At 46.8% G+C, this 24,190-nt stretch overlaps 1 protein-coding gene across 1 annotated transcript in view; it reads left to right on the forward strand.

Moving 5' to 3' along the window:
- LOC8043850 (GTP-binding protein 2) overlaps positions 1-21,067 on the forward strand; it is a 37,338-nt gene extending 16,271 nt beyond the window's left edge. The window contains exons 5-10 of the mRNA XM_029981344.3: positions 2,694-2,893; positions 4,958-5,142; positions 8,474-8,692; positions 12,769-12,897; positions 14,182-14,404; positions 19,516-21,067. Of these exons, the coding sequence (XP_029837204.1) occupies positions 2,694-2,893; positions 4,958-5,142; positions 8,474-8,692; positions 12,769-12,897; positions 14,182-14,404; positions 19,516-19,736 (1,177 nt within the window). The 3' untranslated portion in view covers positions 19,737-21,067. The remainder of the gene's footprint in view (positions 1-2,693; positions 2,894-4,957; positions 5,143-8,473; positions 8,693-12,768; positions 12,898-14,181; positions 14,405-19,515) is intronic.
- Positions 21,068-24,190: the final 3,123 nt, after the last annotated feature.

A 24,190-nucleotide genomic window follows, 5' to 3' on the forward strand; every position in this document is an offset into this window, starting at 1 on the left:
ACTATAGGTGGTATTCACTGAGCCTGCAGGTTCGATTTTGCCAGGGAGCGCTACCGTCGATCCGCCATCTTCGAGGTCTCGGTTTGACTGGCTTGGGTACGCTACGCGGTCGTCCGCTGCTAGTGTGTGCTAATTTCATATCGTTGAAGCTTCGTAGAACAGAAGAGAGAAGAAAAGATGGTCTCGGGGGCGGGCCGTTTTCTTTGTTGCCGTCCAGTACCGTGTGTAAAGGCTGAAGCACATGTAAGCAATTTGGCGAGCGACGGGACGAGACGAGCGACAGCGACGAGACAAGCGACGACGACGACCCACTTCGCTGTTGCTCGGTCACTCGCGCGACGTGGCAAACCGCATGAAAGCGACGGGAGCAAGCGACGAAGGCGATAAGCGACCCTTTCTATAAATCTAAAAACCGAGCGACGCGACGACCGACCGCGAGAAATCTCCGCCGCTCGTCGCCGACTCCCGTCGCTGTCGCCATCGCTCGCTAATTCGCTTACATGCGGTTCACCCTTCTCTGTCACTCGTCGCGTAGCTCGGTTTTGGGATTTCTAGAAAACTTAGCGCTCATCGCCTTGGTCGTGTGCTCCCGTCGCTTTCATGCGGTTTGCCTCGTCGCGCGAGTGACCGAGCGGCAGCGAAGCGGGTCGCCGTCGCTTGTCTTCCCGCTCGCCAAATCGCTTACATGCGGTTTTTAAATCGCTTGAGCTAATGAAAAATGCGCCGCATTTTTCATAAGCTGCGCACTCTGTGAGCCGCACGGTATGTTTCTGCACAGGAACGAACACCGAAGGCACGACGTATGTACGACACAGCGGCGATGGAGCAACACGGTTACACGGCCGTAGTACAGAAAATCCGCTAGAGAAAAACAATAAAGAAACTAGCAAAACAAAACACAGAGTAATCACACCGTGCTACAAAAGCACCAAAGCAGAAAAATTAGTTCTTGCAAGAGCTACCGCCGTCGGCACGGCGGGCGACACGGAGCGCTTCATGGAGCCGAGGGAGCAACGCGGCCGCGGTAAACGAGTCCGATAGCGACAAAAACGAACTAAAACACACAAAAAATACTCCCACGGCGCTTCAAATGCACCAAAGTATAAGAATAACCCTTAGTTTCGATCAAAAAGACCCTTTAAAGTTGTAAAATACTGCTAAACCACGCTCAAAAATTCCGGCCAGATGGCATTCGCGATAGCAAGAGACCTCGAAGATGGCGACCGTGGTGGGCGATGCCAGCGAACCTAGCGAGTGACGTCAAGTGAATGTCACCTATAGGTGATATGCTGTCAATTTCTCTAAGGTGTATAGGTCGCAACGTCGAACGAGGTCAAGTGACGCCAGGCGACGTCACATGACGCCACTTTCCTGCTAAATTTAGTTGAGAAACCAAATTCATGCATAGGTCTCGTGACGTGAAGTTCCCCACTAAATTTAGTGGGAAAATTTTGGGATTGGAGGGAGCAGCGTTAAAAATGCATTTCACACGTTGAAAGGCGTGAGAAAATACGAGTGTTGCCGCCGTTGCAACGTCTCAACTCCCGTTTGCTGAAGCTTCCGTGGACTGTCAAGCTGGAGAGCAACCCGCATCGGAACAGGCGTAAATTTCACGGGAAGGAAATCCTTATCAGCAGCTTTATTTTGCGTCGAATCGAAAAAGGGCACCCCACTAAACTGTCCGCGAGGCCGCTTCTTTCTTTGGGATTGCGGCCATTGTTTTGTTTTCTTCTCTCATCGAAATCTGGGCGTTTGCTAGCATTCGGGTTGCGCCCACGTTCCCCGTAGGTCGAGGAATCCCGTGCACGTGTCTCACTTCCTTCGACCTGATCCCCCGATAAATCCCGATTTCTTGTCCGATGCGAAACGATTACAGTCGCCGACCGATTATTCGGACTCGGAAAGGACCCCCGAAATGTTCCGAGTAATCAAGCAGTCCGAAAATTCGGTAGATGAAAAAACTTGCCTTTATTACGCCTAACGCCTAAGCAGGCTTTTAAAAGTCATCAATAGTGGCTCTCTTCATGTTACGCCCGCTCGCGATAATGTCAGCTTGCATTTGCGCGAGCGTCGTGTTCTCGTCGTACACATTCAACAGTAATGTTAATGCGTTCGTAATGTCCGCTGTCAATGGCTGCAGGCAGTAGTCGTTGTCGGAGTCGCATTTTCTGCTGATGCAAGGTACGAGATGAGAGATGCAAATCCACAAGCGCAAAGTGGCGACCGGTGACTCGAAAGTGGCGAAGAGATGAAAGGAAACCAAGCAAAATGATGATGATGATGACGTGCTGCTAAATGGAAAAAAGGGCTAGCATAGCGTCACCTAGCGGTAGGACTCGGGAGTACTCAAGTAGCGCTGCCAAATCAAGCCAATCCATTTGCAGCCAACATAGAATTCAAAATGGCCACTTGGTGGTGTTTCCCACTGATCGCTCGCGACGATTTTGTTCGAGTAATTGAACTTTCGAACTTCAAGCTGTCCAAAACATTGGTTGTGAATATACACTATTTTTATGGGGTAAGTCACGGTTCCCCGTTTAGGTCCGAATTATCGAACAAGTCCGAAAAATCGGTTGCCACTGTACACCAAAACGCCGAATCTGTGGAGAAAAAGAAACCTGGAAGCACGGAACTTCAAGCATGACGAAACCGAGGGCCGACCGAGCTCGTTTGCGACGGGCTTCCCTCCGCAGGCATCTGCACGAGATCCAGACAGGCCACACATCGTCCATCAGCCGCGAGATCCTGGGCTTCACCAGCCAGGGGCAGCCCGTCACGTACGGCCAGTGCCGAACCCCAGAGGAACTTTGTGAGCTCTCGTCCAAGCTGATCACCTTCATCGACCTCGCGGGGCACCACAAGTACCTCCGAACCACAGTCTTCGGTCTTACAGGCAAGCCCCCCCACTTTAAAAGCGCAGCTCTTGGCTTCTCTTGGGTTTCTATTAATCCTTTGACGGTCGTCGCTGTCCACGTACAGCAGCGCTTAGTACACTTCCTCCTACCCGCAAAACTGTGCGTGCCGTAGGAGGTGTGGCTATTTGTTATGTCTAGGGCGAAGTTTAAACGTTACCGTAATACCCCGAGAGATAGCCCACCTAAAATTAAAATCAAATTGAGAAAAAACAAGAAGTGGGCCAACTTTCGGTTGCAGTCAAAAAAAGATTGAAAGAATGGTAGTTTTAGAATTTGTGACCTGCGAAACTAGTGATCGCAGCGACGGGCGATGAACTAAAGATGACTGCCCCTCCCAGCTGGCAATGTTTGCTTGTCTCTCCCCGCGACTAAGTACCACCATTTCTCTTGAGGTCACCATTGGTCAGGGCCCTGCGATTACTGGAAGTGGGCTATCTTTCGGTGTTATTGAAAAATAGCAAACATGCCAAAAATAAGGATGGGTTATCTTTCGGGGGTGGGCCATCCCTCGGGATATTACGGTATACCGTATTTGCTCGCATAGTGAACACACTTTTTTTCGGAAAAATTTACCCATATTTGGGGGGGGGGGGGCATTCATTATGCAGGGTAAAATTTTTGCATTTACACACCTTGTGCAAATATAATTTTAGGTGCCAATATGACATGGCAGGGTACTGTGGCTCGTCTCCACTGACAAAGGCGCACCCATGGCTGGTCGATGGCGTGCCACAGTAATCATGCTGTATAAAAGCAGACGAAACGCGGAAGAGAGGAGGAGGTGTCCCCCTCTCCTCCAGCGTTCCGTCTGCTTCCTCCTCACCGGCCTTCCTTTCTCTCACCCTACCTTCTTGTGTTGCAATGAACTATCGACCTGAACAGCTTGCAAGCACTGTTTGTGCTCTTCTAGATATTTAAAGGGCAATTCCGGTCAATATTTTTTAATTTGGGATTATGACTGCTCTCAGCTGAAGCAGTGTCTCTGAATTGCAAGGTTTAATTCTTTTTCGATATTCTGTGTAGTTTTATGAATTTGGTCTCTGGCGTCTACGGCAAAACCGAAACTATCTAAAGAGCAGCTGGTCGCATGGTTAAACTCGGTTTTTGTGGAGTATGTGGCTTCACTTTGACATAATATTTCAAGTCACTAAAGCTGTACCAGTCATTTATTTTAGTGTTTTAAACCGGAGTTGCCCTAAAGAGAAAAAAACCTGCAGATTCACACTTCTTTTATATTCTTTTAGAAACAAAACCTGAGCACTGGGAAATATCTTTTGGAAAAAAGAGAACTCGACTGTCGAAGGGTTGAAAGCGATTAGAGTTACTCGAGCTGAAATGTGATTCAGTTATAAACACAGTTACTGTATGTTCTCGACAATAGGTCAACTTTTCTAGGAATGGAAGCCATGTGTCTATTTTCTCGCAAAGGCCACAGAAAGCGAATTTCAATTTGGATGAACATCATACCAGCGCGTGTTCGTGTGATTGCAACTTGTTAAAAAAAAAATGAATTAGCAGCTTTTTTGCCAGACACCATTGTAAGGGCCAACTACCCATCTCGGTTTTCTGCAAGGAAGATAATCCTCTTGACATCCTTTTTTCCCAGCCTGCAAGGGTAGCAACCCTCGCAGGAGGGTTCCTACCCTCCGGGTTGCTGCTCTCCCTTACTTTGTTTCTTGTTTTCCTTATAGGAGGGACTGAGGTTGTAAAGCAAGGCTTCATGTGTCCCCCCACTCCCCCCCCCCCCCCCCCCTTTCTCTAGGAAAGGGTCCAGACTCTGGGGAAGGGATGGTGCGGGGGAAAGGGAGAAAGCTAAAAAGTGCAACGTGTGACTGCTTTTTTTTTTTTTTTTTTTGTCATCCGCTTCCAAAATTTTTTTACCATCCGTCTTTTTTTTTTTTTCCTTATTCTCGAGTCTTCCCATCATATATGTTGGGAAAACTGCTAGGGAAATTTGGCCTCAAACAAAGCCATGGTTTGGTAACACCGAGTGGAAAACATTGCCTCGCCACACACTGACCCCCCACCGTCGCCTCGTGCAGGCCACTCCCCGCACTTCGTGATGCTGGTGGTGAACGCGTCCAGCGGCATGACCGGCACGGGCAGGGACCACCTCTTGTTGGCACTGGCGCTCCAGGTGCCGCTGGCCATTGTGGTCAACAAGGTGGACACCGTAGGGTCGGCAACCCTGGCCAAGACCCTGGCCCAGCTGCACACCCTCCTCAAGGTGAGACTCACTGCGAGGGCGATTCTGGCGCAGCCAGTTTAGCGGAGAGAAACCGAAGGAGAGGAGGAGAGGAGATTGTGCAAGAACGTCGGACTGCCGAGATCCGATTGGAAGGATTAGTACGAAGATGCAAAGGCCAGTTGCCTCCGTCCAATCAGAGTGACTAAGAGCATCATCTGCTTCTCGCGCAGGGTTCGGCGTTCGAACACTTGAATGCCAGACGCCATCAACATGCACGATGAGGAGACAATGCTCTTGTTTGCTCTGAGTGGAGGGAGACAGAACGTAAAGACAAAGGCTGCTAGCCTTTTCACATGGCAAATAGAACTACTATTATTATTATTATTATTATTATATCTACCCACAAACCTTCCACTCGGAGCTCGTCATTGTGATGTTCTTGCGCACTCTCATTTCCTTTTCTTTGGTTTCCCTCCGTGTCCGTTTGGCTTGTCAGGTGTTATGTTCTAGTTTACGTTTGCTACGTTGGTTCGACTGTCGTCTCATCTGGCAACTGTGTTGAAAGAGTCTCCTTCTCACCACAAACTGTGAAGAGCGTAAGGGGTACTCTGGCATTTTCTTCGTAGTCCCCAATCTGCCTCAAAATTTGCTAAACACACCAACGAACATCGCTGAAATAGTCCCCCAAATATTGGGGAAAAAAGATTTCTTTTTCACAGTTTTGAATTTACAAGTTTGGGCCTCACCTTGTTTTTAAAAGTGAAAGTGTCTACTGGCAATAGTGAAAGAGTGGCATCAGGGGAAGGCAAGTGTTCACTCTGAACTGTAGACTTTGTTTCCAACTGATTACATGCAGTTTCATGACATCAAATGAATGCTTTGGAAACTCACTCCAGCACCCGCACAGCAACACAAACCAAATGCTCGGCATAGTCCATTTTTAGATGCCCGCTCGACCTACATGCCTGCCTTCTCCTGACATCGAGGCACTGAAAAGTGCGGGTATATTTTGAATGTTGGTTTTGGCATCATTTTCACTTGCCGATTTCACAAAAACTATTCTGAATTTTGCGATACTAAATAGTATACCCGAAAGGGTAAAGGCTGCTTATTCTGAAAATATAGTTAGATAGGGCAGCTCAAAAAATCGCCTGAGTACCTCTTTAATGGGGAAGCTCTTTATTGTTTGAGACGAGAATGGGAGTGTTTTGGACAAATGTGTATGGGGCTATTTTTCGAAAGACAGACACGTTATGACCACGTGCTGTAGTGATAGTGAGACACCAGGACATGCGGTTATGAAGAGCCGGGGCTTTTGCCTGCCCTACCCGAAGGGGTAACAAATTTGGCTGGAGTGCAGGCTTTCGCTGGCGAGAATGGAACAGCAGAGGAGAAAGGGTTACAATCACACGGACGAGTTAAAAGATTGGTGGAAAAGGTCTAGACAAGCGTGGCAATACACAAGATCGGTAGGGTATACGACACAAAGGGTATAGCAGACATCCTCCGTCCATCCGCCCGCGAGATCATACTCGTGAGAAAGATGATTCGCTCCTCCCTTGTTGGGTTGATGGTTCTGTTGTCGCCTTCTTCGTGTCCTCGGGACACCACTTCGGGAGCATCGCCGAAGGGGAGGGTAGGACAGGGCGTCCCTTTCAGATACCCGTAATCTAGTATGCGCTTGTTGTCGTCTGCCGCGCTTTGGCTGCATGTGCATGCTCGGGGTCACGAGACGCTCGAGAGTAGCTGGAGGTAGGAAGCTTACGCTGGAAGCAAGACAACCGAGAGACCTCCGTGCCGTCCTCGTCCTTTCGGTGAGGTCGTCGTAGTCGTTTGAGTGGGGACGTGCAGTCGTGCTAACGACATCCCCATCTTGTAGACCCTGGGATGGGGAACGATAAAAAAAACCGGACGAGCTGCGTTTGAGATTTTGTTGTGTTCGTCCATTTTTTTATCATTCCCCATCTCAGAGTTTACAAGATGTTGATTAATTACCAGCTTGCCTGCACTCTATCACGTTTTAAAAAACATCCCCTTTCCTTTCATTCTTCTTCTTACTCGTTACGTTACACGAGCATGGGTGAACAGCGTTGGTAAAATAAGCAACCGCCAACTGCGACGTCTCACTCTGGAAAAGTTGACGAAATGCGGCGACCTTTCTGAAACTGAGCGTAGCCTAGAACGCGTCCACGGGTTCTCTTCGCAACGCGGCCCCCCTGAGACTGTGGTGCCCGCAACGCGTTTCCGACCTGCGCATTTGGCATCTTGTACCGCCCATACGGCGAAAGCAGTCCCAAAGTGGCAGCAAACGACGTCGCAGGAACTGGCGTGTCTCTTGTGGTCGGGCGTCACGATCCTGGTGGTTCGTCGTATAAGTTGCAGCGAGAGGTACAAGCCAATGCAAGTGTCACTGTCGTTGCCGCATCCCGACTCCCGCCCGCCGAGCCAAAAAGCAACCTGCGGCCGAACAGGTGTCTGCCACGTCGACCACCGTTGGCACCACATCGTGAGGATTGCAGTCGGCGACGGCGCGACACTGTTATGATGTCACCGGGTGTAAACGGATTGAACACTTTCAAAGCGATAGCTTCACCGGCGATGCTCTACGAGGATTTTGGCGTCAGCATCCATCGTCGTGGTGGAGATGAAAAAACCCCTCCTTTTCTCCCCTCGCGGCGCAAGGAGAGAAGTCGGGTGTTCCCACTGCCTGCGCCGCTTTAAGGTGGAAGAGTTGAGAGCCTTGACGACCCACTGATGACAGCGCAACGTCGAGGAACCGTCAATGGCGGCGGACGATGGGAGAGGCCCCGTCGTCCGCCGGCGACGACGTTGCAGAAAGGGCGCTTTCAGACGTTAGTCGCGTCATGCGAAATCCTACCTTAGCAGTATCCCATTGCTACGCATAATGTCAGAGGGTTCCAGACACTTCCATCATGTTCCATTTCACTCAAACGTCTCTATTTCTTGAACGCAACTCAAAACGTAAAATGCATTGTCTCACAACCGTTTTTCACGCGGAGCTTCGCCTTTTTTCTCTGCGAACGTGCCCCTCCTGCTCCTCACCGAATGTCAATGTTACCCCCTCCTGCGCCGACGTGTCTTCACTCACGTCGGCGCAGGTTTTCTCATTGACCTCTGCGCATGTTTTCTGTCAATCGCTAGCCCGTTCGCTCGACGGGGGCGAAATGGTGTCACGTACCATCCTCAACGCCGCCATTTTGCCCACACTGCACGAACGTGCTATGGCTATCGCTTTCACTTCTTTGCACATTGTGGGCAAAAAGGCCCCTTTCTTTTCTGGACCCGGTAAATGCATTGGAGGCGCATCCCAGACACCCTAGGAAAAGCTGCCGCCCTCTCCCGTCTGCAGGGTCCTGCTTGCAAGAAGCTACCCCTGGAGGTGCTTACGGAAGACGACGCCCTGACGGCGGCGGCCAGGCTCCGCGAGGAGAGCGTGGTGCCCGTGTTCCTGGTGTCGTGCGTCCACGGCGACGGGCTGCGCCTGCTCTACACCTTCCTCAACGTGCTTCCGCCGGGGCACGGGCCCAAGGAGCGCGACGGACTCATGCGCATGACCCCCGAATTCCAGGTCAGCCCTCCCGACTGAAGTGAACTCTCTGATGTGATTGCTGTGCCAAACTGTACCAAAAGCTATATCCTGTTACATTTAGCCCAAATGGGAGGAATTTGCGTCAGCATTGCACCAGAAGTTGATTTCGATTTATTAATACCGATAATATGATGGTTCGGGCCCCGCTACACGTCTGGATCGTTATAATCGGTTTATTAAAATTTTTTGAACTTTTGATTATAGCTGAAAATGACATACTATTCTATTTGATCTCGCTGTCTGTGTCAAACACTGGCAGTACTTGGAATTTTCGCAATGTATCTTACATTCATAGTCTGCTCTGGCAGGTAGCATAGATTTCTTGAGTGCGCTTCTCACCGCACTCTTGTGTACTGCAGTGAAGTGACAACCGCGAAGTAAGCGTCGCGATTTTGCCTATGTTGCTTTGCTGCAGCGCATTCGAGTGGAAAAGGGAAAGCACTTGTGTGTTTATTGTACCAGAGCGGGACAATAAACATACAGGTGTTGGGTATAGAGTGGAATCTTGTTAATTTGAACCCGGAGTGACCAGGACTTTGTTTGAATTACCAGGAGTTTCGTTCCTAGAAACACATAGGATGGGACCTGCGTGTTATTGTGAATTATCTGCGAGTTTGAGTTAACGAGATTCCATTGTATTGAAACAAAAAGAAAAAAGGAATTTTTGTGTGTTAATGTAACAGCTCTTAGTTGCAATAAAATGTGAAGCGGCGGAACGAAGCTTGGGAATAACCTTAAAAAGTTCTGGATTGTTTGAAGAAGTCATACTTATTTCTCAGATGCTAATGTTTGCCATCATGAGGTTCCACATACAAAATGTCAGTGGTCATTATTCAATGACAAATGTTTCCTTTTTAATCAGAGTTAATTATAGAAAAGAAAGCCAAATATTGAATTGAATACCAAATAGTGGTTTTATTTGTGGGAATTCTTCAAAGTATGCTGTGAATGAGAATATTCTTTGTGCAGAATATGCGCCTGGTGCATACTCTGCAGAGCAATCTGATGCAGAACAAAAGCTCAAAATGTATAAAAGATCTGGTAAAAAAAGAAGCAGTTGTTATGTGATTTTGAGATTCAATTTTTAGGTCGGACAGATAATCTATCTACCCTAAGCGTCATTGAAAACCCAAGGCTAGAGCCATGCATGGCTTTTTTTAATGCGAAAACATTAACTGTCCCATGGAGCGAGCCGACGTCATCAGCTTTGAAGCCGCACCAAATGGCACCTTAAACTCCTTTCTTCAAGTGAAGCTGCGATCTCCCTGCTTTGAAACCATGCAAAAAGCCTAGCCCAACGTCACCTAGTTTCCCCGGTCCCGAAGGAGCGGTGTGAAGCTGAGGGATTTCGGCTTCGGTACCATTGGCTGGCGCGTGTCATAGTTCCAAGGAACGAGGCTCCTATTGGCCGCTGCGCGTCAGTTTCAATGACCGCCACCCTGTGGCGCTGCATGTCCGCACTGCGAGCGCGCCGGTAACACGAAGCGGCTAAGGTCAGAGCGGCGAGAAGAGCTGGGAAAGCGTGCACTCATCCGACGCAAATGCACCACAGACGAAACAAGGGAGCGGAAGAACGACAAGTATGCTTTTGCATTCACAACTCATAAGAAGCGCTTAGGTGTACCTCGAGCCTGTTTTCCTCGTTAAAAGCACAACCTAACACCGCGACACACCCTCTTTTTTAGATATGTCTCTATATCTCAGAAAAGGGGCGTACCACGATGTCTGGTCCCAAATTTAGACGCGAAAAGGACGCGCACGATTTTGTTTCATAAAAATAAACGGATAGACATTAAATTTAATTAAATTGGCTTAAACAATATTTAATATGCCATAAAAAAAAAAAGAAGCACATGTGGTTAGGTGGTGCAAGTCAAAGTCCAACAGCCAACATGCATCCATTCTCTGTCCATCTATACTGTTTCAGAAAGCCTAGATTTAAAAGAGGACGCAAGCGAAACAAACCACGAAAACGGCTCCCGCACAGATTGGTGGTCGTAAGTGTGCATGCGTTGTATTGTTGGTGGAAAGAAGGGAAGCAAACAAAAGAGCGACAACTCCTGCATGCGATCAACGCTTTCGTTTTTTCGTCACCTTTGCGCAGTTCGTATTTCAAACGCAGCTATCGGGCAGTTAAAGACACTCTCAAATCTAGGAACATTATTCTCTTTCCGTTCCATTTCTCTCCCAATCCGAACTTGCGGCTCCAAAACAACGACGACTCAGCTGGTTTCGTCGACGTGGTTAACATGGTTTCCTTTCTGTGATCTTGCGGTTGCCGATTTCTGCGAGTGTGCCAAGTCTTTTCTGCGTCAACACTTAAATTTGAAACGAAGGGCTTTACCTGGGAAAAAGATGGACAAGGCATGGAATTCCAGCCTTTCAACAATGCTTATCTGCAAGCGGCGCAGACGGGATGTTTCGGTTAGGACCTGAGGTTGGTTTGCGTCACGATCCTGGTTAAATCTGCGTGCTATAAAATTTGTGGCATTCATTTTTTTTTTTTTTTTTGTAGTTTGTGCGCTAGATTTTTATAGAATGGTGGGACTAAGAGGTGTTTCTCGTACCGTCTGTCCAATAGCACTGCACTAATGTCGGGGGAATAAGGAGCTCTTTTGTCGGCTCCACACCGACCTCGCATCTTTCGCCAAACATATTGAATATTCGAGTGACCGAATACTAGGAATTCGATTCGCGAATCAAATTATTCGGGTACTTACTATTTGATTCATGTATTCAAGTATTCGCACACCCCTAGAATTAAGAATGTCATTTTTTTTTTTACAACCTTTAAAACTTGAATGAAGCATCAATTTGTGTGCTCAAGATTATTCTAACATTATTTCAGTGGAATATTTTATTTGGTTTACTTTTTATTTCACACCTAAAATGACCATTCACGGCAGTCCATACTGTCCTCCATTATTCAGCATCTTGTTGCCATGTCTAGTGCTGTGTGCAACTAAATGGCTAGTTTTGTGTTTGAGGGAATCAAACCCTGCTGTGCAGTTGATGCTAGCAAAAGGTTGAACAGAAGTGGGAAGGCAAAGTAGGCATTTTCTTGAGTTGGATAGGCCGACATGCAAATCTTAACATATATTATTCGCTGTTGTACGAATAAAAATAAAGCGTGTGCTTGTGCTCCATAACTACTTTATGCTGCTTCCTAATAGCCTTCTGGACGCTCTAAAAGGTGCTACGAAATTACTCAAGTCATTCGCGTCACTGTAAACCGCCGTCAACTGCCGCCACCCTAATTGTGTGTTCAAGGAGCTCGGCAGACTTCAAATGGTAGGATCATTATTAGACTGGTTGACTAAAATGTGTTAACTTTTTGATTGCTGGTGTGATGGGTCATATTGCAAATGCAGTATTGATGGTAATTGCTATTGGTGGGACGAGCAATTTAAAAAATTTTCGAAAATGAAATTACTTTTGAGATATTCATGCCAGTCCTCGTGCTTGATTTCAAGATTGGTTGAGAAAGAGAGCCGGGAGTCCTGCCCACGTCGGCACTTAGAATTGTAATGTAGTATTTTAAGTCGCATCGTCACTACCTGGAGAGCACATCCACGGTGTATACATTGACGGCACTCTGCCGAGACAGTGATGACGTAACTCTTCTGGACATTGTGGGCAGGGCTACCCCGGCGCTCTTTTTGTGACCCATTTTGAAATCTAGCAAAAGACCAGGAAACTGGATCTATGAATATTTAAAAAAAACCATTGCCTTTTTACAAACTCTTTAAGTTGGTGGAGCCTGTAATGGCAATTCTTTTTAATACTGCAGTAGCAATATAAGCAATTGGACCAATAATTAACATTTTTATTTAAGAGGTTTCAGTTAACCAGCCTACTAACTGTGACGTTTATCCTCCCAATTAGTGTCCGCCGAGCTCGAGAAACGCTTAATGAAGACGGCATTCATGTAGCAATGAACCCACTTCTCTAAGGTAGATGTTTCCTTTAAAAGAAAATCACCCTGCATGTTTCATTTATGATAAAACCATCATCCCAGTTTCATCATAAGGCATCGTCGGTTTTTTCCCTTGCAGATTGACGAGACCTTCCAGGTGCCAGACGTCGGCACCGTGGTCGGTGGCCTCCTGACCCGCGGAGTGCTCCGAGAGGACGACCGACTGCTGGCGGGCCCCGCCAACGACGGCACTTTCTATCCCGTCAGGGTAACCTCCCCTTTCAAAGCGATAGCTTCGTATGGGAACCCGGCACGAACCGTGCTTGCTCGTGTCGGTGTTGGTCGCACCATGACAGGGCCGTGGGAGGGAGTGTCGACAGCAGAGAGCAGCTTTTGGTTCGACGTCCAGCTCCTGCCACAAGAAGCAAAGTGTCACAAAACTTCGTGATGTCACAAAACGGGGTGGTTGACATCACAATGTCGTGTTGCGGTTCTTACAACACGTCACAATTTCCCCCTAAATTTAGCGGGTCAAATATCTTTGCTAAATTTCAATGGAAAGTGCTGTTATCATGAAGTGCCATCACACCATTGTATTTGATGAGATGTGTAAGCCAGGCGATTTTTCCTTCTTGAGAACTCCTAAAGGTGTATTCCCTGCTTTAGGCATATACCGATACCCCCCGAGAGGTAACCCCTGATCCCTGAATGGGAGCTGTCCTTGAATTTAAAAGTAACGCATGCTTCATGGGAAGAGACCTCTGTCTGTGACTTTATTTTGTGCTCATCCAAATTGGTGGGCATGAGATGTAGTCGGCAGTGTTTTGTAGTAGGGAGAGTGAAGCCTCTTCTATTTTAGAAGGGACATTGATTGGACGCAAATTAAACGTGGCACACTAAGACGGATCCTCTTCGCTTTTACAGCAAAGCTGTTTGTGGCTAGGGTTCCATGGATTTTTCGTGTGGAGTGACTAAAAAACTACACTCGCACCGCCGCACGCGCACGCTTTCCCTGTATAAAAGATTCTAAATAAATAACCAAAATAAAGCAATGTGAAACGCGCGTCCAATTTGCCATTTGTTTGAGGCTTTTGCTTTAGAACAGTTGCTGCTGCAGACGCTGGCGCATGCGGTGCATGGAAAACCGTTCCCTGCATTCTATTTGATGCTTGGATAATTTAGCAATAGGTCTATTCAGTAGATTATTTATCAATAGGCACCATTTTCAATATCAGTAGACTCTCGGGTAGATAATAAAGGTTTCTCAAAGATTTGCCGCTATGCGACCCGCTTCAACAATGTCTACACTCGCACCGCCCTCTCTTTGTCGTCGTTCCAAGCACTTGCGTGCCTAGTTTCCTTTCCACTCTCCCAGGGTGGCGTTTCTGTCGCGCGTGTCTACTTTCCGCCGGATAGCGGTCCCGTCGCCATATCTAGTTTCCTCCGGCTCTTCGGTGCAGGTCTTTGCGTGTGCTAAACAGCTTCGCTGGTCATGCACCTTCACAGAGTGGAATAAATAACAATTTTTTTTTTCTGTTGTGCTCCCTCGCAGGTGCTGTCCGTGCAACGCAACAGGGTTCCGTGCCGGTTAGTGAGGGCGGGCGAGAGCGCCACCCTGGCGCTGGCTCCCAGCGCAGGTGCCGTTCTTCGGCGAGGCACGGTGCTGTGCCACGCGGACTCGCGCCCCGTGGCTGCCCGGCTGTTCCGCGCTCGAGTCCGCGTCCTCAGCCATCCGGGGCGCCTGTCCGTCGGATTCCAGGCCATGGTGCAAGTCGGTGGGTCATGTCGTGCCAAGTCACACCGTGCCTCTTATTCAAGTCATGCCCATTCGAGTCATGCCTATTTAAATAATGCCTATTTATGAGAAGGTAAATTTTATGCAAAAAGAAAAATGTCACACATGTGACTGATTAAAAGAAAGGCTCGAGGTACACCTAAGCACTTCTTACGAGTTGTGAATGCGAAAGCATGTATGTCATTCTTCTGCTCCCTTATTTCTTCTGCGACGTATTTGCGTCTACGGCAGATTGCGTGCTCTCTTTGCTGCTCTGACCTTGGACGCTCCACTGACGGCACGGGCACGCAGCGCCATGGGGTGGTGGTCGTTGAAACTGACGCGCAGCGGCCAATGGGAGCCTCATTGCTTGAAACTATGACGCACACCAGCCACTGGGATCGAAGCCAAAATTCATCAGCTTCACTCCACTCCCTTGGGATCGGGGAAACTAGGTGCCGTCTAACTAGGCTTTTCGCATAGTTTCATAGCTGGGAGCTGGCTTCACTTGGAGAAAGGAGTTTAGGTGCCGTTTGGCGCGGCTTCAAAGCTGGTGACGTCGGCTCGCTCCATGGTACAGTTAAATCTTTCATATTAAAACTAGGGGTGTGCGAATACCGAATAGTAGTTTTCGAATCGAATACCGAATCGAATCAAGAAAAAAAAGCCGAATATCAAATAGTGATTTTATTTTTAGGAATTTTTCAAAGTATGCTGCGAATGAGATTATTATATGTGCAGAGTATGCACCTGTTGCAGAATATGCATCTTGTGCAGAACAAAAGCTAAAATGTAAAAAAATCCTGGTGAAAAAAATAAATAAATAAAAGCAGTTGCTGTTGGATATTGGGCACTAAAGATCCAATTTTATGGCATAAATATAATCTATCTTTCCTAAACGTCACAAAAAGACCAAAGTTACAGCCACGCATGCCTTTTTTAAGCCCAACCTAACACCGCAACTTTTTTTTATAAATGTTTGCATATCTCAGAAAAGGGGCATTTTGCGATATTTGGTTTTCATTTTAAGGAAGAAAAAGGGCACCCGGGATTTTATTTCACGTAAATAAACAGATAGGTGTTAAATCTTAGTAAACAGGCTTAAACAACATAATCTGAAGTAAGAAAAAAAAAGTGTGGTTAGGTGGCGCAAGACACCGTCCAACTGCCGCTATGCATTCATGTTTCCGTCTATCTATCCTGTTTTAGAGAGCCTTGATTTAAAAGAGGGAGCAAGCGAAACTGAAACCACGGAGATGACTCCAGTGCAGATTGGTCGTAAGTGCGCATGTGTTCTGTTGTCGCGAGGAAAAAGGCGAGCAAACAGAAGGGCGACGACGCCTTCTCTCCCTGCCCTGCCTCCCCGATCCCGATCGACGCTTTCGTTTTTTCGTCACCTTCTCGCAGTTCGTAATTTAAACGCGGCTATCGAACGGTTGGAAACCCTCTCAAATCTAGGCACACTATTTTCCCGTTCCGTTTCGTTCCGAATCAGAATTTGCGGCTTGAGGTTCCAAAAGAACGACGACGATAACTCGGCTAGTTTTATCGGCGTTTTTAACGTGGTTTTCTTTCTGTGATCGTGCAGTCGCCGATTTCTGTGAGTGCGGCCAAGTGTGTTTTACATCGGTGCTTCAATTTGAAACGAGGGGCTTTACTCGTGAAAAGAATTAGGCATGGCGCGGGACTTCAGCCTCCCAACAATTCCTCTCTGGAAGCGGCGCAAATGGGATGTTTCGGTTGTGATTCAAGGGTAGCTTGTATCACGATCGTGAGTAAATCTGTGTGCTATAAAGTTTGTGGCGTTCGTTACTTTTCTTTTTTCTAACCTGTGCGTTAGATTTTTGTGGAATGGTAGGACCAAGAGCTGTTTTTCGCATGGTTTGTCTAACATCACGGCGCTTACATGGGGGGAAAAACGGCTTTTTTTGTCAGCTCCTCGCCGACCGCGCGTCTTTGGCCGAATATATTGAATATTCGAGTGACCAAATACTAGGAATTCGATTCGCGAATCGAATTATTCGGGAACTTTCTATTCGATTCGAATTCATATATTCGAGTATTCGCACGCCCCTAATTAAAACAGATGAAATAAAAGGTCAGTCAGTAAAAGTAAAAAGTTACAAAAAGGAAACAAAAGTACACAAGCGGTGGCGGGTTGGCAAGCCACAATACAAAGTTGAAGGTTGTGTCGTGCAGCTGCACCAGCTTTGTGCAGAATCTTTTTATGCGGGTGAATGCAACACGTCAACGTAAAAGGAAGGACACAAGCGGAGGCGGGTCGGCAGGCCATAGCAGAGTTGGAGATTGTGTGATAGCGCCGCGCAACCTCACTGACTTTGCACCATCTCTTTCCGGGTGCAATAGTTCTGTCGATAGGGCGCCAAAAAGGAGCAATAAAATATGTTTTGTTTTTTTTGGGGCTTAGGGAGCAAGTCTCACATCAGTGATAACGTGTAGAAATAACTGGTGAACCGGAAAATAACACGAGCCAGATATAGCCGATAGCCGACGTCAGCCATAAATCTATATCCGAATCCATAGCACCTTGGCTTTGTGCTCACGACGACACACGTGCTGTTGCAAATCATAGTCGTTCATCAAATCTATCGCAGCGTCAAATCTATCGCATTTCGCCTACTCTGCAATCTAGACATCGTGGCAAGCAAAGGACAGATCGCGCTATTGCATCCAAGTAATTTTCCAGTACTTCGTAAAAAAAAAAAGGAACTTCGGTTGGCTTTTTGGGTAACTGCATATGCTCCGCTTGCGGAGCAAAGTATCGCAATGGTTCTCCCGGGGCAGTAATGTTGGATCCAAGGCCGCATTCTGGGAAGCAACCTTCACTGCTTCAGGAGATCTGGAGGCGCGGATGGCGTGGTCGTGATGGGGCGCACGGAGCGGAGGATATATAGTGCGGCAACACGCCGCGCGTGCACCTTTGTCTCATCATTTGTCTCCCGTTTTTCTCTATGCCATCAGAAGAAATATAGTAGCCGACGAGAATGTCATCCCTTTTGACATCCGTAACTATCCATTGTTGTCTGGTTCGAAGTGCCCGAATGTGCTGGTGGCGTACCCCTCTCCAAGCACCGCAGATGCGAGCAATGCGGTCGTCCTCCATATCGTCTGCTTCCCAGACTTTGGACACACATTTTAAAACATCGCTCTCGTTATAAAACAATGCGATTATACTCTACCAAGTGGCCACAAGTGATGTTCAATGACCAAGGAACTTTCAAGTTCGTTCGATTTTAGTGTATGATGTTGTTTTTTTTTGTAAACTCAAAGCGAGAAACTTGCTTTGCCCGAAACTTAGCACCTGCAAGGTCGTTGTCCCTCATGAACGTTGGATTCAGTTTGGCGCACGTGACCGCTTCTCCGTCAATGCGGAGTTGGTGGCACAAGGAAAAAGAATGTGGTACTCTGGCTCTGCAAGCAGAACCTATATCAAGGTGTCTAGCGACCGGGAAAACCGGGAATTGTCAGGGAAATTTTAATTACCGGGAGAAATCAGGGAATTATCAAAAAGCGAGCCCAGTCAGGAAAAATGAGCCGGAAACGCCATTGATTACCCTGAGCGAAGACTTAAGGACTTGGGGGCAGAAATATAGGCAATAAATACTGCTCTGAGTGGAGTGCAAGCTCTGCCCCCCCCCCCCCCCCCCCCCCCCGATGTAGAGTGTGCTACCCGATGCAAAGAGAATCGACAAATCCAGTCGAAGCCATGGATTGGATTGAGAGCGAGACACTGAACTAGATCCAGTTAGAGCTAACAGATTTAGTAATAAATGGGGAAGGCCATAGACATCAATCCAATCCAAGCTTTAAGCTGAAAGTATCCGAAAGTGCATTTGGCGGCCATGTTGCCATTTGGTTATTGATGTGTGTGGTTGAGCGTCGTGTTTTCATTGTGTTTCCGGAAGTGGCCTCTTCACTGACGATGTCAGCGGCAAGAAAGTGCTCGTTTAATCCGGACTGGACGAACCCAAATATTTCGGAATATGCAAGTTAGATTAGGCCCGTGCAAAATAATCCTCATTGTGCTCAATGCTCAATGCCTTGTGTTGTAATGGTCTTATATATTTAACTGCCTCTAGAGTGGTCAGGGAATTTCACCTGAAATTGCCAGGGAAAACCTGGAAAAGTCGGGGAATTTTAAAAGAATAATTTGCTAGACACCCTGCTATATAGTTAACTCTAGTGCGTTCTCTCCTTGTAGGCATTTGCAGTCCCCGACCAATTTTTCGGACATCGAAAATTCGGGCTTTCTCATTATTTGGGGCATCAACTAGGAACCGTGACTTACCCAGTTGAAATGGTACATAATTAACAACCAATTTTTCGGACAGTTTGCAGTCCGAAAGTTTGATTTTTGGACTAAAATAGTTACACGAGTCATGGCCGCCAAGAGGCTGCTGTCTTGGATTTTTCTCTGGCTTGACCGGGGGCTTGGCTCGATGTTTAGTGTTTCAGATGGATCGGATAGGTTTGGCAGCACTATTTTAGCGCCGTTGAACCAGCCGATAGGCGTGCTATGCTATGCATTTTGTTTTTGCTACGTATGATTGTCGTTGTCTTGGGTCTTTGGTCGATTTTCCATCTCAAAGCCAACCTTTTTGTTCTGTTTTTGTACCACTCGCCATCCGTTATGTGTGGAGTACGTGGTTGACAGCTTCTAAAATTTGGACGTGAGCGTTTCGCGGTTTCAGCGTTTTTGCCCTGTGTCATTACGTGCTTTGGACCTCGTGACCCCTTTTTGCGCCTCCGCCGGGTGAGGACATGATGCTAGCACGAAGGCAAGCGGACATGATTGCCTGCAAGCGTAACATGACACAAGGTACTCTTAGCAACGCTTAGAGTCCGTTTAGGCTCAATAAAGCAAACTTTTGCAATCTGCAGATTATTCAGACACTTTCAGTCTCCACAAAGTCCAAAAAATTGGTAGGCAACTGTAAAAGGGAATGCAGCGGCACACTCAAGCATACTCAAATGCAAATGTGTGAACCAGCCTCTATGTGCACATAAACTTAGGAGTGTGATTCTTCTTTTGATCTCCGCCGTGGAAGCTACCATTTGCCAACGAGCTCAACGGTGGGGCCTCGCGTGCAGGGAACGTGCAGCAGACGGCGGTGGTCGTCGGGGTGCGTGGCGGCTCCAGCGCCACCCTGGGCTGCACCGACCGGGGCGTCCTTCTCTTCAAATTCGTCCGGCAGCCCGAGTGCCTGCGGCAGGGCTCCCGCCTCCTCTTCCACCAGGGCCAGGCCAAGGGCATCGGGAGGGTGCTCCAGGTCTACCCCCTTCAGGTCTCCACCTCATCCGCGCCCCACTGAAGCTTCGCAACCCTCTTGTCACTGAACCAGCTGAACCAACCCCACCGCTTCACGCTTCGTGATACAACGCATCTACAACACTATTTGCCGGGATCCACTAAGTCATCTCCTTCGCCGGGTTCGTTTTAGAGGAGGCGATGACGTACAGTGAGCTGCTTCGTGTGCCGTTTCGTTGCCGCTCTTTCTCACATTGGGGAGAAGTCTTTATTATTTTTTTTTACCTTGTCGAGACTCGCGATGGCGCGACATACGTCGTCTCGCTGCCGGTTGCGTCTGCCGTGTTGTTGGTTCGTGGTCCCCCCCTCCCGCAGCTTTGTCATTTCAAGTGAGAGCCACGGAGTTTGGTTGCCTGCGTCGTCTGCTCTTGCGTTGGTAGCGGTGTGTCATTTTTGGGAAACGGCCATCCAGCAACTCGTTTTATCAATGTCGTCATCTGGTTGCTCTGTTGCTGGTGTCGAGCAGACGGCGGTGCGGGCAAAGTGGACAGTGGTGTTCTATACTCTGTTTCACCTTATAAAGGACCACAAAGGACGCTACTATGAGCCGTTTAAACCAGTTGAATGCTTTAGGAGTGTCATGCGGCCCTCGTCACGTAATTGCGTGATAGGTTCACAGCACTGGATTATCTGGGATGGCTCGTAGCGTGTGATGCAGTTCATCGTGAGCCAAAACGGAGAATAGCTGCATGTGTCGTCTGTTCTGGGGCTCCAGCTATCTCATTATGTTACGAAAAACTTGTTACAAACCAGTGCATATTGTCTTCACAAATTTAAAAAAGGCGTGAAAAACATAAGGACAAGCAAAGATGAACACAGATGCACCGTTGTGTCTGTCTTTGTCATCTACTTCTGATTGTGTTTCTTGCACTGTTATTTTTTTTTTTTTTTTATATTATGAAACATGTGCCTACTTGCCCAACTACAAACAGTGCATCTTCTCAGAACCATCTTTGAATGGATTGTTCTTTGATGTCTTTAGCAGACGACGGTTGTGCATGTTTGTCATATGGCCTGCTAACTTTGGGGACTTCTGTTTTTATCCTTTTGTGTTTTCTCGGTCTCTAAGTGGTTTGTGTTCCAACTGTTGTCATCCGCTCGCCGTCTCATTCTCTCTTTGCAGATTTATGGAAACTATGGAATGTTCTGTGCCATCCGTGTGATGCTTCCACCCTCATTTTCTTGCTGAAAAGAGACGGCTTGCTTTTTTTGTTCTTCTTTTTTCATCCTACCCTTGCTTTTTGAACTGGCTGATTATTTGTTTTTGTTTTGATCAGTTTCATGTTCATATATTCTGACTTCATAGTTGTCTGCTTCCTTCTGTTGGTAAACTAACTAGTTGTGTGCTTCCTTCTGTTGGCAAACTAAAAAAAAAAAAAAAAGTGGAAAAAATTAAGCATTTTTTATAGGCATGGGGGGTTCTAGTACCACCTCCTTTGCCTCTTCCTTTTCATGACTTGTAAGAATGCTACTCATATCTTGAAAATAACCATTTTTTTCTCCTTTCCATGCTTTTTTTTCGTTGGCAACAAAGGAGCACTCAACAGATTTGTGTTTGGAGCGGGCGGTACTATTTGGTAGGGAGGCTTTTGAAATTTAAAATCTGGAACAACCCTTTTTTTGTGCTCTGTGTTCGTGGGCTAGGACAGTACTGTCATGGTCTATGGCAGCTTTATTCATTGCTTTTGACGGGAAATGATGAAAAGAAACAATCTAAAAAAGTGATGTCCTGTGAAGAGGCTAAAGAAGTGTTTGAAGATGTCACAATTCTTTGTGGCTTATGTTGGGAGAAGTTTTTGCTGGGGGGTGTAGCAGGAGAATAGGCGATTGCAAATTATTTAGAACATTGGATCTTCCATAGTATTTCTCTTGTTGTTCTTTAGGAGACTGAGAGATTACTTTTTGGTTAGTACTTTTTAGAATGAAAGATTGCCCTTAACACAAAATAAGTTTTTTTTTTTTTTTTTGTTAGATTGATGGTTTGGTGCAGTGGCATCACTAAGGGGAAGGGGAGGGGGGGGGGGGGGGTCGTCGTGGCGGGCCATTGCCCCGGGTGCCGCTGTCCCTAGTAGCACCACTGGTTTGGTGTTTTTAAGCATAAAAAGGTAACCACCTAATTCTTCACCACCATCCATTGGAAGACAAAGCATGATTGTGTTTCTCCCATGCTGGCATGGGTTTGCATGTTGTGCTAACGTCCTATGAGGGTTGTCGGGAATTTCCTGCAATTTGACCCCACTCTTGTCAATTAAGCTGTATAAATAATTTTCTTGAGAGTAGGTGGGTTGGGGTGGGGGGGGGGGGGGGGTAGTTACAGCCTGAACTAACTGCTTTGTGTCATTCATAACCAGGCTTTTAAAGTGATTTGGAATGTTGCAATTCTTGAAAAGGTAAAGACAGTCTTAAAGTATGCTGCTGTTCTCCTCTAAGCTATGGAAACATTGTAAGTGGGGTAACTATGTGTAACTTCTTAAGTTAGTAGCATTTTTGCCCCCCTTGAGGTTTATTTATTTTATGCTTTGCTCAGATGGAGTGGACACTTGGTACTTTTTAGAGTTTGTTGTAACACAAGCAACAAACTTTGCTGTCAGTATGCATGTTAAGAGAGTGTTGAGCTTAGGCGAGTAGCAATTGCAAATTCCCTCAAATTCTAATGCACATTCGAATAACGAGCACCAAGAGCTGCAACCTACTTGTTGTCAGTGTGATCTCCTCTGCCTTAAAGGGGCACTGACACCCCAAAGGTCGTATTTATTTTTATTGTCTAAAACGATGCAAGTTGCAGTCATAGACACGCAAAAAAAACCGCATCGCGAAAAAAAATTTTCCCGCGCGCGCGCGCGCCTTTTTATTTTTGGCGTTTGATTTTCCCGCCTCTCGCCTCCTCGCTTCTTTTGATCGGTGACGTCAAAACTCAGGAAATTTAGAAGCTTTGTAGGCGACATCTCTATAACATTTAATTACGGCAATCCTAAAACATGTTTTTTAACGCAATTGCGAACGCACTACGGCCCTTCTTTTTGAAATACCAAAAATCGGGAGTTCGTTGTGGTGCCGTCTCCTGGATTTGTATCCTCCAACGGAAAACAGGCGACACCGCTCAAAACCGGTCCGCCGCAACGACGGGCGCTCGCTCCTTTCCTCCTCGCTTTGGGTCGCCATGGCAACAGCAGGGAGTGGTGACAGGAAAGGGGACTCTCAGGTCTCCGCGATTTTTGACGTCAAGGCACCGGCGCCGATCGCGCGGGAACTTCGAATTCGGCATTTGGAAATTGTTTTTTTACTTCACGAATACTGAATTCCCAAATCTCAAATTTTGAGGGTAATGTCCCGGCATCGTTTTCAATCGTTTCGAATAATAAAAAAAAAATATGATTTTGATGTGTCAGTGCCCCTTTAAATTTGCCGTAAGTTTTAGGCATATATTTAAAGAACTGTGATCAAAAATTCATATTTTATCAAATACACTACTTTAAACCTACTAAAACACTTGAAGCTCATATTGTATATTAGAATAGATCATATTGAAGTATGCTACGGTCGCGAGAGCACCTAGTAGAAAGAATAGTTGGGACAGCAAAATGTAAGGCAATAAACAAGTAGAAACATCGTGCAGTATTAACGTAAGAAGTTGTCGGAAGTGTCGTCAGCTTTAACATGCAGACAGAAAAAAAAAAAAAAAAAAAAGGACAAGTTTCAGCTACAGAAATGTTTTTGACCAGTGCTGGAGCGGTGAATGACTTGCCTGTGAGCTTTTGCAATGTTAAAAAGTCTGCGTCGAAACACTGCTGACCACAGAAAATGCTTTAAATAAGCGAACACTGTATTGCCGCAGTAATGCAAACGCTGTCAAGAGCTCACTGCCAAATGCTGTAAGCACATTAAAACGTTTGCTCATCGACTACGCTATCGGCGCTCGAGTTTAAGGAACTGCGGGCGGGAGGACGCGATAGTGCTACTGGGCACTGCAAACGTTGTGTGTGCAGTTTTTCAACGAGATTCTCATAGATAGGCCTGCAAGTAGCAGGCTCATTGTTTGCTTCTTATTCTGAGTCCCGAAGAGGGCTTGCCTTTGTAAATACTTTACTATAGTTCTGAAATGCGTGCAAGGCATAGGGTTTATCCTTAAGAATGTCTGTCTTTCGAAAGTCGAAAAGCAAAAAGTGTCTTCGGTCTGACGAGATATTTGTATGGAATGGTGGAGCGTTCTGTTTCTCGTGTTTGGTTTTGAAAACATTGGCGGCTCTCGACGGAATATGAAACGTTTGGACATGGGCAGTAAAGCTTAGAAACATTCATAGTGACGGTTTTTATTTTTTTTTTTATCTTAGCGATTTTACTGAAAGTTGATTGCTATGTGTTAGTTTCGTCACCCCTTCACTGAATGTATAAAGGTTTTATTGGCTGGTGCCTCGTTTATGATTTTAGTATTTTATCCAAAAGTCATGGCAAATTAAC

The sequence above is a fragment of the Ixodes scapularis genome, unplaced genomic scaffold, assembly GCF_016920785.2.
Source record: "Ixodes scapularis isolate PalLabHiFi unplaced genomic scaffold, ASM1692078v2 PGA_scaffold12__126_contigs__length_90152505, whole genome shotgun sequence".
In the NCBI taxonomy this organism is placed as follows: Eukaryota; Metazoa; Arthropoda; class Arachnida; order Ixodida; family Ixodidae; genus Ixodes; species Ixodes scapularis.